This window comes from Ursus americanus, chromosome 11 (assembly GCF_024610735.1).
Source record: "Ursus americanus isolate L20-20 chromosome 11, mUrsAme1.1.p, whole genome shotgun sequence".
Classification (NCBI taxonomy): domain Eukaryota; kingdom Metazoa; phylum Chordata; class Mammalia; order Carnivora; family Ursidae; genus Ursus; species Ursus americanus.
In genome coordinates, this window is record NC_142137.1 from 7,162,941 (window position 1) to 7,178,829 (window position 15,889).

At 39.1% G+C, this 15,889-nt stretch overlaps 1 protein-coding gene across 1 annotated transcript; it reads right to left on the bottom strand.

Annotated features, from left to right (window-relative positions):
- Nucleotides 1-5,197: 5,197 nt before the first annotated feature.
- On the bottom strand, nucleotides 5,198-7,344 carry CGA (glycoprotein hormones, alpha polypeptide). The gene is made up of 3 exons (XM_045771975.2): nucleotides 7,245-7,344; nucleotides 5,873-6,057; nucleotides 5,198-5,464 (listed from the first exon to the last, which is right to left on the bottom strand). The coding sequence occupies exons 1-3, from the start codon at nucleotides 7,342-7,344 to the stop codon at nucleotides 5,387-5,389; spliced, it is 363 nt and encodes a 120-aa protein (XP_045627931.1). The 3' UTR covers nucleotides 5,198-5,386.
- Nucleotides 7,345-15,889: the final 8,545 nt, after the last annotated feature.

The following is a 15,889-nucleotide window of genomic DNA, read 5'->3' on the forward strand; positions in this document are numbered from 1 at the left end:
CCTACTTTTCTGCACACCTTTCATTCATGGAAATGGCTTTAAGCAGCGGAATATCTTCATTGGAAACAATCTTTTCAATGATGTGCCAAACTCCCTGTCTGCTTCTTCAGAGACTCCTCCCTGACCCCCATTTCCCTCCTTCTCTACCCAAAGCCTCAGCTCGCAAGCCCTTCAGATGAGTGAGCTCTGGAAGTCAGGCTCAATAAGCAAGAACTTATCAGAGCATGGGCTTCTCTAGGGTTCCAAAAGGGAATTCATTAAAAAAACATCCAACCGTTATTTCCATTTTATGTCTCCCATTTTGAAGTTTGATGCAATAATTAACTTCTTTCTTTGCTTCAAGCAAACTCAGACTTGGCTTCAGGTCTTTGGAAAACAGCATTTAATATTTACAATTCCATATGCTACACAGTTTGGAATAGGAGAATATGGAAATCCTACTTGGGTTTCAGAACAGAGAAATCGCTTTGTGTTTCTCCTAATGAAGTTCAAAAAGAAAGTGTCAGAAGGAGGTGTTGAATGAATAAAAATAATAATAATAATAAATAATAATAAATAAAAACAAAACAAAAAGCAGTAGAGGTAAAACTGAAGTTCCAGCTTCCAGACAAAACATCCGTGGACAGTTCATAATTCAGACCTCATTTCTTTTAATAGGATGGCTTTTCACCCTGGGCAAATCTCCAAGAGAGTTCACCTATTCAGGACCCAGGGAAAAACAGGTTCTTTGCAGTTAAACCAAATACTTCATACCTTGAGAGGAAATTGGAATTTGAAAGAAGCAACACAAAGCTGGACTTGGGGAGACCCAGGGTTCCACACATTCTCAGACCCTATACAACCAAAGTTCTTTGTGCCTCCTTTATCCAATTGTCAGATGGAGATAGTGCCCCCTGCCCTGACTTGCCACCCACAAGGGGCTGAGTCAGACGCCCCTACATGAGGCACACAAAGCTCTGAGAAAGTAAAAGTGCTGTACTGATGTCAGGTGGTTTGACACCGATTAACTTTTCATCAAGTAAGGGGAGCTTTCTGGACCTCTTGAGGTTTGTGGTCCTAACCAACTTCTTCATGTCAGCTTCAGGGTCATTTACACGTGGATTTTTTGGTTTTATCTTCCTGTTGGACGAGACTCTGGGCAACTATCTTCTAGTTTCCCCATAACTAGTCAAAGCAAAACCAAACTATTTGGGGGAATATTTTCTCCAGAAGCCTCCCAACACTATAAGAATAATTAGGAATCAACATTTGGAATCTCATATTGGAATCTGAGACATGTGGAATCTAAGATTCTCACCAGTTTAAGACATTATCTCCCCACAGTCATCTTAAGATAAAGAGATCATGATCATGGCTGCCATGTAAGGTTGCACAGTGTGTGGACTACACAAAGGGATTAAGGACAGACTGATATCCACTTTTCTGTGCCATTTGGTTATGAAGCCATTTACTTAAGGTGCTCTGCCTGCCCAGAGAGGGCATTTTCATCCATTTGCACAAAGGCTTCATAGAGGCTAGAGGTAGTGACTTTGGGTGATTACTTGAATTCCAGCAGCCGTGGGGGAAGAGGTGGCATTGTGTAGAGCCGTGGCTTTTTCTTTCTGCTTTAATCCAGGTCAGCCACCTCTGAGGCTGCAGACTCCTCCAGCACCCTTTCTTAACTACCCCCCACCCCTTCCCATCCCACATACATTTTTCCTGCCCCAACTTTTTTACCCCCTTCATTCTTCTTTCTCTTCCCTTCCCTGTGTCTCTTTCTCTCTCATCTTTTCCTGCCCCTTTCCTCCTGCTCTCAGGAGACAGACTGATGCACTGGAGTGATCCCTGTTCCCTGGCTTCCTCATTGAGCCCTCATCATCAGGGCGTCCCTCTAATCACTTAGGAATTTCTGCTCAGGGTCACTTCTTGACACAACTACAAAGTAACAGAAGTCTTGCTTCTTTGTTTTATCATTTTATCATTCTGCCTGACACCCCTCTCTCCCTAGGGACCAGGGTCCATGACCCATGCAGGCAGACCTGGTGGTCTCTTTAACTTATCTTGCGGTGTTAATGGTCAACTGTGTTGCCTCAGTCAGATGTGTTATCATGTAAAAAGAGGATGCCTGGGAGACTGTATTTTAGTCCCAGGAAGGAATCTCAAATGGGAGAATTTCAGGCAGTTTTCCGGCTGAGATAAATGGTAGAGAATTTTTTAATAGAATAATCCTTCAAACAGGTACTCATTCTACCTCTTCCTTTCAGGAATTTTTCACAGATAGGCTTGAAACAAAATAGCCAGCCTCCATGCCTGCTTCTTTACCTCCTGGCTGTTTATATATTTGAGATTGTAATCTGTTCTCTCGAAGGCTCATATCAGGGCTTTCAAATTGACTGCCCCACAAGACATAATAATCATTTTCTCAGCCAGGCTAGCCCAGAATCTATCCTTGGTAATCCAGCATCTTCTCTTCTCTCACCCACCACTGATGACCTTCAAGGCTGTCCCTCGGGGCTGGAGTCCTTTCCTGAGCTCCATATCACTGTACATGCGGCCTAGCAGACATGTTCATGTGGTACTCCTTAGACACCTCAACTCAGCAGGCCCCAAACTGAATGTCATTTTCCCACTCTGCTGCCTTGCAAAACGTTTCCATTTCCCAGTTATTGACAAAATCATCTACCAGCCACCCCAAAAGCCAGGAGCTACACCCACAATTAACTCTTCATTTCCTCCTAACTCTTTCCAAATCTGTCTCTTTCTCTTACTCACACCCTCACTGCCAGTAGACTCGCACCATCTCGTGTCAAGACAATTGCAAAGACCCCAACTTGTGATCCTGTGTCCAGTCTCTCACTTTCTCGAATCACCCTTTGCTTGCTGCCAAAATGACTTCTCCAAAGTGCAAAACTGACCATATCAACTCCTTAATAGCAGCTCCTCCATTTAAGTACTCCTAAGGCAAGCTCCCAATAGGTTTGGGAGGGGTCAAAAGAGCAAGATCTGGAAGGCCCCACCTTCAACACAAGCTTTCTTTTTTTAATCTGATTTTTGCAATTTTGCATTCAATTCTATAATACATCAGTCCTTGTTTTAAAATCAAAGTAACATTTCCCCAAATCTTTAAGCAAACTTGATCCTGTAGGAAGGGGTATGTTCATCCTGTAGCTTCAGGAACCGCAGGCCCTCTAGTTTGAGAAGCTACTGTCCTAGTTGGAATGCACATTTCTTTGCATGTTATACAAGGACCTTGACAAGTGTCCATTTGTCTCTGCAGCTGCAGCCTTCATCTATCTCCCTGCAATCCAGTCACACTGAACTTCTTGCAATTCTGTGATCATCAAACATTCCCATCTCAGGATGTTTACTTACGCTGTTTTCCTCCAACTAGACCAAGCCCCTCCCCCTTCTTTCTACTTAACTTCTAGACCCAACTCAAGTATCATCTGCCCGGTGAAGCTGTCCATGACAAATCCTACCAGGCCAAGTTAACCATCCCCAGTTTTGTGCCACCAAAGTCCCAAACCTCTCCCATAGCATGTATCCCATTAGACTGTAATTCTTTGCTTATGTCTCTCTTCCCCACTGGACAGTAGACTACTTCAGAGGAAGGTCTGTGTCTTCTTCATCTTGACCTGGATAGGCCCAGCACCATGTGTAGCACCTGCAAAGATGGGAGGTCAATATGGCCAAGACATTTCATTGTAGTGCTCTCTAGGGTTGATTTGAGTGATCTGAATGACCATAGGCATGTCCCCTTCCCCTCTGTCAATTAGATGATCCCAGACAGACAAGAACACTCTGATGAAGGGCATATCAGCAGCTTTCCTCTCCCACTGAATTCCCCCACAGGCTCTCCAGACCTGACATATAGTAGATTCTCAGTGAATATCTATTAGATGTCTGGATGAACTAACGATCACCACCACTATTCTCTCGAATTAAGCTACATTATATTTTCTCCATTTTGTCTTTCAGGAAATCCCGATATCTCTGAATCCCCATAATGTAACAATATGTCAGCACTTGCTAGACACTAAATAAATGTATAATAAATGAATGAATGAACAAATGAAGTAATATCTTCATGTGTTTTTCTTAAAAAGTACCTGCACTCATTTTAATTTTTCATCCTGACACCCGGTGTGTTTACTAAACTGTTAAGAACTAGCTTTTCACTTAGAAATGGAATCTTGACAAATTGATGATAACTGAAATTTTTTTTGAAAACCTTATCTGTGACCAGTGTGATTTTTATTTTAATGTCAGGCTCTTTTAGGAGTAGAATTTTTTAGTGGCTTTGATCTCTTCCATAGCTAATATAATTTAATGTATAAAACCATGATCCTCAGAGGAAGGGCTATCTCTGTTTTTAAGTATAAATACTCAGTAAATGTGGCACTGCTCTTAAGCATTTGGATATAACTACATAAAATTTTACTAAAGTAAACGCTTGGCATCCCACCTCGCCCACAGTGAGGGTTCAGTGAGTACTTTGCTCATCATGTATTCATTCCCTTCTAGGTTTGAGTGTAGAATGTAAGAGCCAATGCCTCTGGAATATCAAAGCAATGCCCAATTTTTGTTGAGGACAACAATGCCCTTTCCTTAACCACCATTCAATTATAACCTAGTTGCCAGGGACTAATAAAATGTATTATTTTTTTGGCTGGGTATAAGCCAAGTGGATAGAAACTTCAGGCTGGGAAGGATTTTGTCTTGCTCAAAACCTTCAGCAGTGCTCTCTAATTTTTTTCCCTAATTTTGCACACTTCTCCCAGTAGAAAGTATCTGACCAAACATCCTCAATATATGCATAATTAATTATTTATAAACTTTATACACTTATTACAATACTGATGTATATGTACTTTTATAAAAGTCATCAAAGGGGTGATATAACAATGCATAGCAGTAGAAGTTCTTATGCTTTCTTTCCTCACCCCAACAGGTTGTTTTATAACTAGCCCACTGGCTAAAGGATGCAGATTGCTCTGGGAGGCTTGGTGGGATCAATGTTCTCCAGTGTGGGGTCACTGAGTGCATGGCTCACCCATTGGCTCACACCCTTCAATTAATCTTAGCAAAAGTAACTGGTTTTAAACTCTTAAGAAAAAATTAGAATCCAATGATAGAATGATGATTTAAAAGGCTTTATTTCTAGAGGAACCAGCTTTTTATGGTCATGCTAAATGCTGCATTTCACTCCAAATGAAAAGAACTAGATTTCAGATTATACCGTAGGATAAAAAGAAAGGCAATAAAGCTGCAGTACATCCTCGAAGCATGCCAAAAGGAGTGTGGTAAGGGGAAAAAAAGGTTTTATCTCACAAGGCCATAAACACCGAAAAAATTAATTTTTCACTCCAGGAAATCAGAGGTCATCAACATGCTCTTTGCAAAAGATTTAAGATTTGTGATAATAGCAAGTACTGCAGTGGCACTCCGTGTGGTTCTCCACTTTGGCGTTTCCCATCACTGTGGCCTAAAAGGGAAAGGAAGAAAAAAATGGATGGATGGATGGTTGGACAAAATTGAAAAATGTTAAATAAAATTGTCTGTAGCCAGCTGGACTAAATAGATGCTTGCTCCATTTGCACATTCTTCATTTCAGCTAATATCTCCCTCTAAAAGATTAGGTTTGCACTGTCTGTGTATGCTATACTCTCTTCGAACCTACCCCTCGTCATCTCCACAGCTATTCCTTTCATTCTGAATAAATCCAGACTATCCCCACAAGGTTACTTTTGATTTAAGGAGACAAATCCCTGTACCAATGTCAAGCAAAGGATGGGTCATTAGAAACCTCTGGCATTAAACCCCATGGATGTGTTCTGAAGACATTTCTCAGGTTGGACTGTTAGAAAACTTCTGGGGCCCTCTAAGTTCTCACCTTGGTAAATGCTTTGGCCACACAGCATGTGGCTTCTGAGGTGATGTTCTTTGGGACCAACATTGTCTTCTTGGACCTTGCTGGGGTGGGGTACGCTCTGGAGAAGCAGCAGCCCATGCATTGATAAATTGGGGCACCCAACTTGGAGAAGTATTTGTTTTCCTTTAGCTTGCATTCTGGGCAACCTATCACCAAAAAAGACAAAGAGTAAAATAATCCAAGAATGATTCAAAAAGAAACAGGAGCACCTGGCTCATTCAGGTGGTAGAGCAGATGACTCTTGATTTCGAGATCATAAGTTTGAGCCCCGCGTTGGGCATGGAATTTATTTTTTTAATTGAAAAATAAAATAAAATAAAAAGAAGTTGAATTTTCCCTGATTATGAGATGGTAAATATTCTTCTTCCATTGGAAATAGAAGGAAAATAATAAATACTTTTTGGCTATCTGTTAATTTTCATGCATAGTATCTATTTGTACTGATTATATTTATTTTCACAGGAAACAATTTTTGCAGATATGCATGGGAGATCTCAAGAGCAGTAGTTTCTCCCATAAACATTAAAAAAAAAAAGAGTAGTAGTTTCTGTCTCTTCAACCATGGATTCTCTATCCCAATGCTAATAGCGTGCCTTTAGGGAGCACAAAACTTGACAAATGAAAACAGCATGCTCATCTGAAAGGAGAATTTTGCCCAGAGGCAAAAATTTTCCCCTTCAGAACATGCTATTGTTTTTCCCCCCATGGAAACTCCAAATATTGACAGAGAAAAATATGTGAGGATTAAGAAAGCGTGATGAGTGGAGAGCCTGACATTACATGGAGCACCGCACTTGAAAACAGGGATTAAAACATTACCACCTGTCTAGGAAAAACCATAACCAATAGTAGCTCACAGCTTCACAGCATATGGAATTTTATCAGCTACTATATGAGATTTTTCAAACATTACAGCAAAACAAATGTACTGCGTAAAATGGTTTTGTTTTTCTCACTTGTTAACTGATGTGAAATTCATCTACAAAGGCAATGTTTAAATCTATCTTCAGGGATAAATGTAAAAAGAAAAACTGAGCTAACTGAATAAGGAGCATTTTCTGCTTAGAAAACTCAGATAAAGAATAATAAGGATTCTATTTCAGATGAAAATGTTCATGCTGCTATTTAAATGGACGTTAGATCAATTTTCACTATACATTTTCTGAACTTAATTTAACTTTATGTTTACAATCTCAAAGTGCCTGGATATGTATCCAGCAGCAAAGATTTATCACATCTGAAAAGAAGGTGGAAATGTAATTAATGGAGTTATTGATGTACATCTAGAAATGTGCTTTTTTTCCTATTACTGCAAATCCGTTTGGTCACATACCCTGCATTGTAAACTCTCCATCAGGAAAGGAGTGGAGAATATGCAGAAACACAGACAGTGTGGTCAGAATGACAGCTGCATATTTTCTGTAGTCATGCATGGCTCTCCTGCAAAACACACAAGGAAAACAAAGTTACTCTAAAATTGCCTTACCAGTCATAAAAAACAACTAGTAGCTTTAACATCACTATTAATAATAGCCATCAATGTCTTGACCCCTCAGCTTACAGCTCCCAACACACTCTGGAGCCATGTAAATAAAAAAACAATTTTTCCTTAGGAAAGAGCTAGGGAATCGAATCTTTCCATTTCACATATAAACCAATAGAATTGGACTCGATGCTGATAAAAAATTCTCTTTCTAAATATATCATTCTGCTAAGCCTCAGGGTCCTTATTTGTAAGACGTGTAACTTAAACTAGATAATGTCTAAGAAGACGGACAGATAGATGATAGGTGATAGACGGATAGATAGATAAGCTCATATACAATAGATAAGCTTATATATGATATACAAAATGTATAAGCATTTGAGTTCATCCTTTCTATTCCTCCATTCCTAGGTAGGAGAACAGAAGGAAAGGACAACGTCTTTCCTGCTTTTTAGTCACTGGAGGTAGGTGAGCCTTAGAGCTCACAATAGAGCCCAGCAATGTGGCAAGAGTAGACAGCACAGAATGTTCATCAGAGTTTTCCTAAATGCATTTCTTGACTTATTTATACTTGTAGATGCAGTTTACCTAAGCATTTTGAGTGCATAAGATCAGGCTAGCCAAGGTCAGCTGAGTGCTTGACCATAGCCAGCATTGACTTCAACAAACCTGAGAATGGGGAGACAGGGAACTGGACTGCATCCCTACCTATCCTACAAAAACCTCATATAAGATAATATGGGCAAGTTTTTATTCCCATTTTTTAAGTGAAAGTGTTATGGATTGCTTACATTCAAACCATGAGAGATAAGATGAACAGAGCATCAGTTACCAATAAAAAACAATTCAGAACATTTAAGGGAGAATTAGCACCAACTTTACAGAACCTCTTTTAGAAAACAGAGGAGAAAGGAATAGTTTCCAACTCATGTTGCAAGGCCACAATTACCCTGACACAAAAACCAGACCAATTCAGTATGAAGAAAGAAAGAAAGAAAGAAAGAAAGAAAGAAAGAAAGAAAGAAAGAAAGAAAATGAAAGACCAGTATACCTCATAAAATTAGATGCAAAAAAACACAAAATAATAGCAAATTGAAACCAGCAATGTATAAGATTTATATATGACCAACTGGGAACAATTCACATATGCAAGTTTGGTTCAACACTTGAAAATCATTTCATGTAATCTACCATACTACCATATCAATAAGATAAAGAAGAAAAAAAATCATATGATGTATAAGTTGACACAGAAAAGAATTTGACAGGATTCAATACTCTTTCATAATAAAAAGTTTCCACAAACAAGAGTCAAAAGAGTTTTCTCAACTTGATAAAGAGCATTTACAAAAAACCTGCAGCTGACATCATACCTAATGGTGAAAACTGAATGTTTCCCCCCCAAGGTCAGCAACATGGCAAAGATGTCCACTCTCACCTGTTATTCAGTATAGTACTGGAAGTTCTAGGCAGTGCAGTATGGCAAGAAAAAGAAATTAAAGGCACACAAACTGAAAGGGAAGAAATAAAGTTATCCGTGTATGTAGATGACATGATTGTCTATGTTTAGAAAAAAGGCGGAGGGAACCTACAGAAAAGGTCCTGGAACTAATTAGTAAGTTGAACAAGATTGCATGACGTAAGATCAACACACGGAAATTAATTGCATTTCCTCATACTAAAAACAATAATGTGAAAACAAATTTAAAACACAATACCATTTACAATTGCTCCAAAGAGAAGAAAATACTTAAGCATAAACCTACCAAAATATATACAGGACTTGTATGCTGAAAATTATGAAAAACTGATGAAATAAATTAAAGAAAACCTAAATAAATGGTGAGACATATCGGGTTTATGAATTGGGAGATTTAACATGGTAAGGATGTCAATTATTTCCAAATTGATCTTTGTATTGAATGGAATGCCTATCCAAACCCTAGTACAGCTTTTGTAGACATAGACAAGATTATTCCTGAAACACAAAAGATCTAGAACAGCTAAAACAATGTAAGAAAGAAAAGTGGGAAGAATCACTGTTCCCAGTGTTAGGACTTAGTATACAACAACAGTAATCGAAACTGAGTGATACTGGTAGAGGGATAAATACACAGACAGTAGAACAAAATAGAGAACCCAGAAATAGACCTACACAAATATGGCCAGCTGGTTTTTGACAAAGATGACAAAACAACTTAACAGGAATTCAAGGGCGGCCAGTACTTTTGGACATCCACAGGGAAACAAACAAACAAAAATTGAATGTAAACCTCATACCTTGCATGAAAATTTTTGAAAATGAATTATAGACAAATGTAAAATGTGAAACTATAAAATTTTTAGAAAAAAATGGGGGTGCCTGGGTGGCTCAGTCGTTAAAGCATCTACCTTCTGCTCAGGGTGTGATCCCAGGGTCCTGGGATTGAGCCCCACATCGGGCTCCCTGCTCCGCTGGGAGCCTGCTTCTTCCTCTCCCACTCCCTCTGCTTGTGTTCCCTCTCTCACTGGCTGTCTCTCTCTGTCAAATAAATAAAATCTCTAAAAAAAAAAAAAAAGAAAACGAAAGAAAGGAAAGGAAAGGAAAGAAGAAAGAAAGAAAGAAAGAAAGAAAGAAAGAAAGAAAGAAAGAGAAAGAAAGAAAGAAAGAAAGAAAGAAAGAAAGAAAGAAAGAAAGAAAGAAATTAGGGGGCCAAGAACTAGGTTAAGAGTTTTTAGGGTTAACAACAGAAACATGACCCATAAAAGAAAAATTAATAAATTGGACTCATCCAAATTATAGGTTAATCCTTTGTTAAGAAGATAAAAATACAACGTACAGACATGAAGAAAATATTTGCAAACCACATATCCAACAAAGGGCTAGTATCTAGAATAGACAATGAGCTCTCAAAACTCAACAGAAAAGAAATACAATTAGAAAATGGTTGTTGCAGGAGCACCTGGGAGGCTCAGTCTGTTAGGTGACTGACTCTCGGTTTCTGCTCAGCCATGGCTTCAGGGTCATGAGATTGAGCCCCATGTCGATCTCTGCTCTCAGTGGGGAATCTGCTTGAGATTCTCTCTCTCCCTCTCCTCTGCCCCTCCCCCACTCACTCTCTCTCTCAAATAAATAAATTTAAGATTTATTTGAGAGAGAGAGACAGCCAGCTAGACAGGGAACACCAGCAGGGGGAGTGGGAGAGGAAGAAGCAGGCTCTCAGCAGAGAAGCCCGATGAGGGGCTCCATCCCAGAACGCTGGGATCACGCCCTGATCCGAAGGCAGATGCTTAACAACTGAGCCACCCAGGTGCCCCAGTGAAATCTTTTTTTAAAAAAGAGAGAGAGAAGAAGAAAATGGGTTCTGCAGCAGAAAGGATATATAGATGGCAAATAAGTACATGGAAAGCATTTAACATCATCAGCCATTAGTAACATGCAAATTAAAACCACAGTGAAATAGTATATACCCATTAGAATAGCTAAAACAAAACATAATGATAACACCAAATGCTGGTATGGATGCAGAGAAACAGGATGATTCAAACACTGCTGGTGGGAATATAAAATGAAAAAATCATTTGGGAGCTTCTTATAAAACTTACCATATAACCCAACAGTTGTACTTAAGTATTTATCTCAAATAAATGAAAATTATGTTTATACAAACTTTGTGTATAGAGGTTCAGAGCAGCTTTATTTATAATAGGCAAAAACTGGAAACAATCCAAACACTTTCAACAGATAAGTGGTTATACTAGCAACGGTACATCCACACCAGCAAATACTATGTAGCAACACAAAAAGGAACACATTACTGATACACAGGCAAAGCAGGTGGATGTCAGGGGTGTTGAGTTGAGTGAAGGCTGCATGCTGTATGATTCCATTTATATAACACTCTATATAATATAATAAAATTAGAGAGATGCCGAATAAATTAGCAGTTTTAAGGAGCTAGTTTTGGGGAGGGAGTTGAGGGGGAGAAGCGTGGCTATAAAGGGAGCCACGTGCTGATGGAACAGTTCTGGATCTTGATTGTGATACTTGTCACACTAATGTACACATGGGATAAAATTGCATGAAACTACACACACATTCACACACACGTACACACGTACACACACACACACACAATACCAGTGAAATCTGACTTGGCTCTGTGGGTTGCACCAATGTCAATTTCCTGGTTTTCACATTGAACTACAGATGGGCACAGTATTATCTTTGGGAGATAAAGTATACCCAGGACTTCTCTGTACATATTTTTGCAACTTCTTCTAAATCTATAATTTTTCAAAACAAATAGTTTATTTTAAAAAAAAGGCATTCTAAAATAAGGTTTAAAACTGCATGAGTCAAAATTTGTGGTTATTTTTCATGCAGATTGACATAATGAGACCATATTTTTGCCAAAGGTTTATACCAACCTGTACATCTTTTAAGAAAAAATTGTCAGATGAACTAACTGTTTATAATATGGAAAAACAAACTGTATAAATATAGGTAAGGCTAAAACAAAGGTATGTTATTATTTCTCCCTGACGTATATACTTATACGTAAGTAATTATGGGCTTTATTTACCTCCATACCTAATTAGCACCAAATAAATATTATTCTAAGTTGGTGGTTCTCAAAGTGTGATCTGGGGACTCTAAACACTTTTCAGTGAGTTTGTGAAGTCAAAATGATTTTCATAGTAATCTTAAGATGCTATTCACTTTTTTCACTCTCGGCCTCTCATAAGTGCTAAGGAATTTTCTAGAGGCTACATGACATGTGCGATTGCAACAGATGGAGTAAAGATGCCCATGGGAATCTAGCTATGTTCTATTAGGCCAGTCTTTAAAAAGAAAAAAAAGTTATGGAAAGATAAAACCATACCACCTTTCTTACTTATTTTTTTGTTTTGGAAGTTGTCATTTTTTTATAAATATTTATTTGTGTTAACATGCGATGGGTTAATTCTTATTGTTTTAAAATGAATAAATATGTTAAAACTTTTCCTAATGCAATTTCTAAATCAGTAAATATTGAGAAATACAACTTCATAAAAAATTCTTTGAACTCTTCAACAATTTTTTAAGAGCATAAACAGTTTCTGAGACCAAGAGGCTGAGAACCACTGCTTAAGTGATATACAAAGCCACAAGGAAATTTTCAGAATTGAAACTGGTTTCCTTTTTTAAACTAGTATCATTTTTGTGCTTTGATATTGCAGCTCATATATTATGAAAATTCAGCATTATGCAGTGAACAATTATATCAGAATTAATTCAGAGAGAAACATTTATAACAAGATTGCAGAATGTGAGAGCATGAAGTCAATGCACATTTCAGAATCTGCTTTATGACAAAGTGAAGATTGAAAAAGCAGAACCAAAGTCACCATTGCTGTAGCTTTCAGGAACAGAAGTGACTTTATCTTTATTTTAAAAAGAAATGGGATTAAACAAGCCGAAAAGGATTAACCTTCAAAACTTGAAAACATCTTAATAAATATTTTTATCATTCTAATCACCTTTAGGTCCTTTTGTTTTGGAATTTGGGAGAAAAACGTTAAGAATCAGGACAGGAAAAATAATTACATTCAGCTGGGATTTATGCTATTTTGCACCATATGCTCAATTGAAATCAGGTTTCCTAACCTCAGCCTCTTTTGGCATTCCAGTGAGTACCTTGCAGACATCACAGACTCTACACATCTGACCCCAAGGTCAATGCTCCAACATGCTCTTATCTCCTGCCACCTGCCACATCAGGACGGTGTGAGTCCAAGAGAATGTATGTTTTCTCAACTTGGCTGGGAAAGCCTCTCTCCTCCATCTCCACCCATCCACCTCAGTCCTGTAAGGAGCTGCCCAGCTGCCAGCTTCCCGTGAAGGTTTCACACAACCCCAAAGCCAAAATACATAATTCTCTCCATGGCATCCCCCTACTGCTTGGTTAGAATTCTTAGATGAAGTTCCACAATCTGCCCTGAACTTCAGCCAGTTATGTTGGCCTCTCCATTTCTGTGAAAACCTCCTAGGGGTAGAAACTATGCCCCTCTGACCCACCACCATCCTAGGCATAAGCTCTTGCACAGAGCAGATGCAACTATGTTGCACTGGGACTTTAGAACAGTAGTAATAGTATCAACCCGAAGTTGCTAATGTAGAGCTGTCATTAAGGAACAGGATAACTCTTGAATGGGGACTTAGAATAAATGTTTAATAAAGTAATTTCAAATACTAAATTCATTAGAGACTGTATGTTCTCACTGAGTTCCCTAATTTGTAGCTGGCTAATATGTGAATCTATAAGTGTTAAATATGCCACAAGTAAAAGCCACTCTATGCTAAGATATAAAAGTCATAAGAATTCAAAAGAAAGCATTAATAAAAAGCATACATAAGAGCTTCAAGGTTTAAATTGGGTGTCTCAACTCTTAGTTTACTTCAAACTATGTGTGCACAAATTCAAATTCTTGATAAGACGGAGAAAAAGATAGCATTCTTGAAAGTATACACGAATATTATTGCCATGATTTAATATTATTATGTAAAATGTTTTCATAATACTATTTATTGTGATTATATATAATTAATATAGTAAATGATTTACAAACTAGGTAAACACTCTACCAGTATATACAAGCTAGCTAGCCAGCTAGACCAAGTATCTTATACACACACACACACCCCCTGTATATCAAATGGGGTACAAAAATAGACACCCCACTTTTTGACGTGGAAGTGGCACACCATACTACAGAGGGAATTTAGTCTAAGATATTTTTGTGGTTTTCTTTGGAAATACAACCTGCTATCACATGAAAACTTTGGGGCAATGAATAACCAGGGCACTTCTCTTTGCAGTTCCTCTGCTCTGTTTTTACCACAGGAAAAAAATCCTTATAAAGTTACGTGCCTGTCTATCGACAATCCCTGCCTGTCTGTCGTAGTATGGAAAGACTTCGAGGCTTATTAAATATGTTTTTGCACACTTACATATGGGTGGATGTGTGTGTCTCTATGTGTGTACAGATCTGTACACACATATACACACATATATGTAGATGTACGTATATGTGAAAGATTGCTTCTAGAAGATGACAAGTGCTTGGTACAATGTAACATCCCGCCCTTCACTTGCAAAGATGCTGCCATTGCTCCCCCACTGCCACAGAGTAAGGTTTTCGGTTTTTCAGAAGGTGGCGATGGCAGGGGTGACTCATCCACGCTCGCCACGCCGAGAAGCCCGGCTGACTCATAGCACGCTTTTGAGATGACTGGCTAAGACTAGAGGCACAATTCTTCGTTAACCAAACGGTAGAAATCTAACTGACTTCCAGAGGTTTACTTAACCTGAGGCTTCACCTCATTGCCCCATCTAACCCAGCTAACTACCAAGGAGAGGAAAAGTCAGCGGCCTTCTGTGAACAGTAACAAATGAAAGGGAACCTTTAAAGTAAAGCCTTGAATCCCTGGCACATTGCCTGGCGTTAGATAGGTATTCAATGATTGTTTATTCAACAGAGGATAGGCCTGTTAGTTTTAGCATCTTGCTTGGTGAGAGAAGATAGCCACAGCTCACCTTGAGGACAGATCTGAAGGAAGAACATCGCCAGGGAAAGCGGAATGTTTGGAATCCATCATCCCGCAACTTCCACAGAGTCGGGACACCTCTGCCTCCTGCTCAATAACCACCTCCGTCTCCAGGAGGAAGAATTTTAAAAGCCTGGAGCCGGTAGTAAGGAAACTCAGCTTGGAGTGACCCTGGCAACTATTTTTCTTTGCTCATGCACTCTAGTTGTAGTAAGTGGGTTTCTACCTCGTTCTTGTAGTGTGTTCTGAACCGCAGTTTCAGCATGATTGCATGATCCCATGCCCCAGCCCCTAGCCTCAATCATTCTCCAGGTTCCCAGTTCTTCCAAGTAGACATTCAAATTTGGCTTCCAGGAACCACAGAGACTTTCAGACCCATACACACATTCACTGATAGTTTTTCCAAAGGTGGTGAGGTAGATGGCTGAGCAATTTGGGAGGGGGCAAGAGAGGCTGGTTAATGATCCCTCAATCTGTCCCCAGTCATCTCATCCACTCTTGGAAATAGGTAATTACTGTTTTCTCTATCTTATAAAAAGATGAGTTTGGGGGGCATCTGGGTGGCTCAGTCGGTTAAGCGCCTTTGGCTCAGGTCATGATCCTAGGGTCCTCCCAGGGAGCTCCCTGCTCTGTGGAGAGCCTGCTTCTCCCTCTCCTACAGCCCCTCCCCCCACTTGTGCTCTCTCTAATAAATAAATAAAATCTTTGAAAAATAATTTAAAAATAGAATAAAAATGAATAAACAAAAAGATGAGTTTGGGATAATTTGACAGGAGTTCAGTGCTGTTAAGTGCAAAATGTAAGGTCCCAGTTGCACCCTTGAACGATTTAGAGGCTTTGAATAAGCACCGGCTACATGTCAGGCACCGTCCAAACATGGATGACACAGACTTGGAGAGGCTTCCTGCTCTCTGACCCAGAC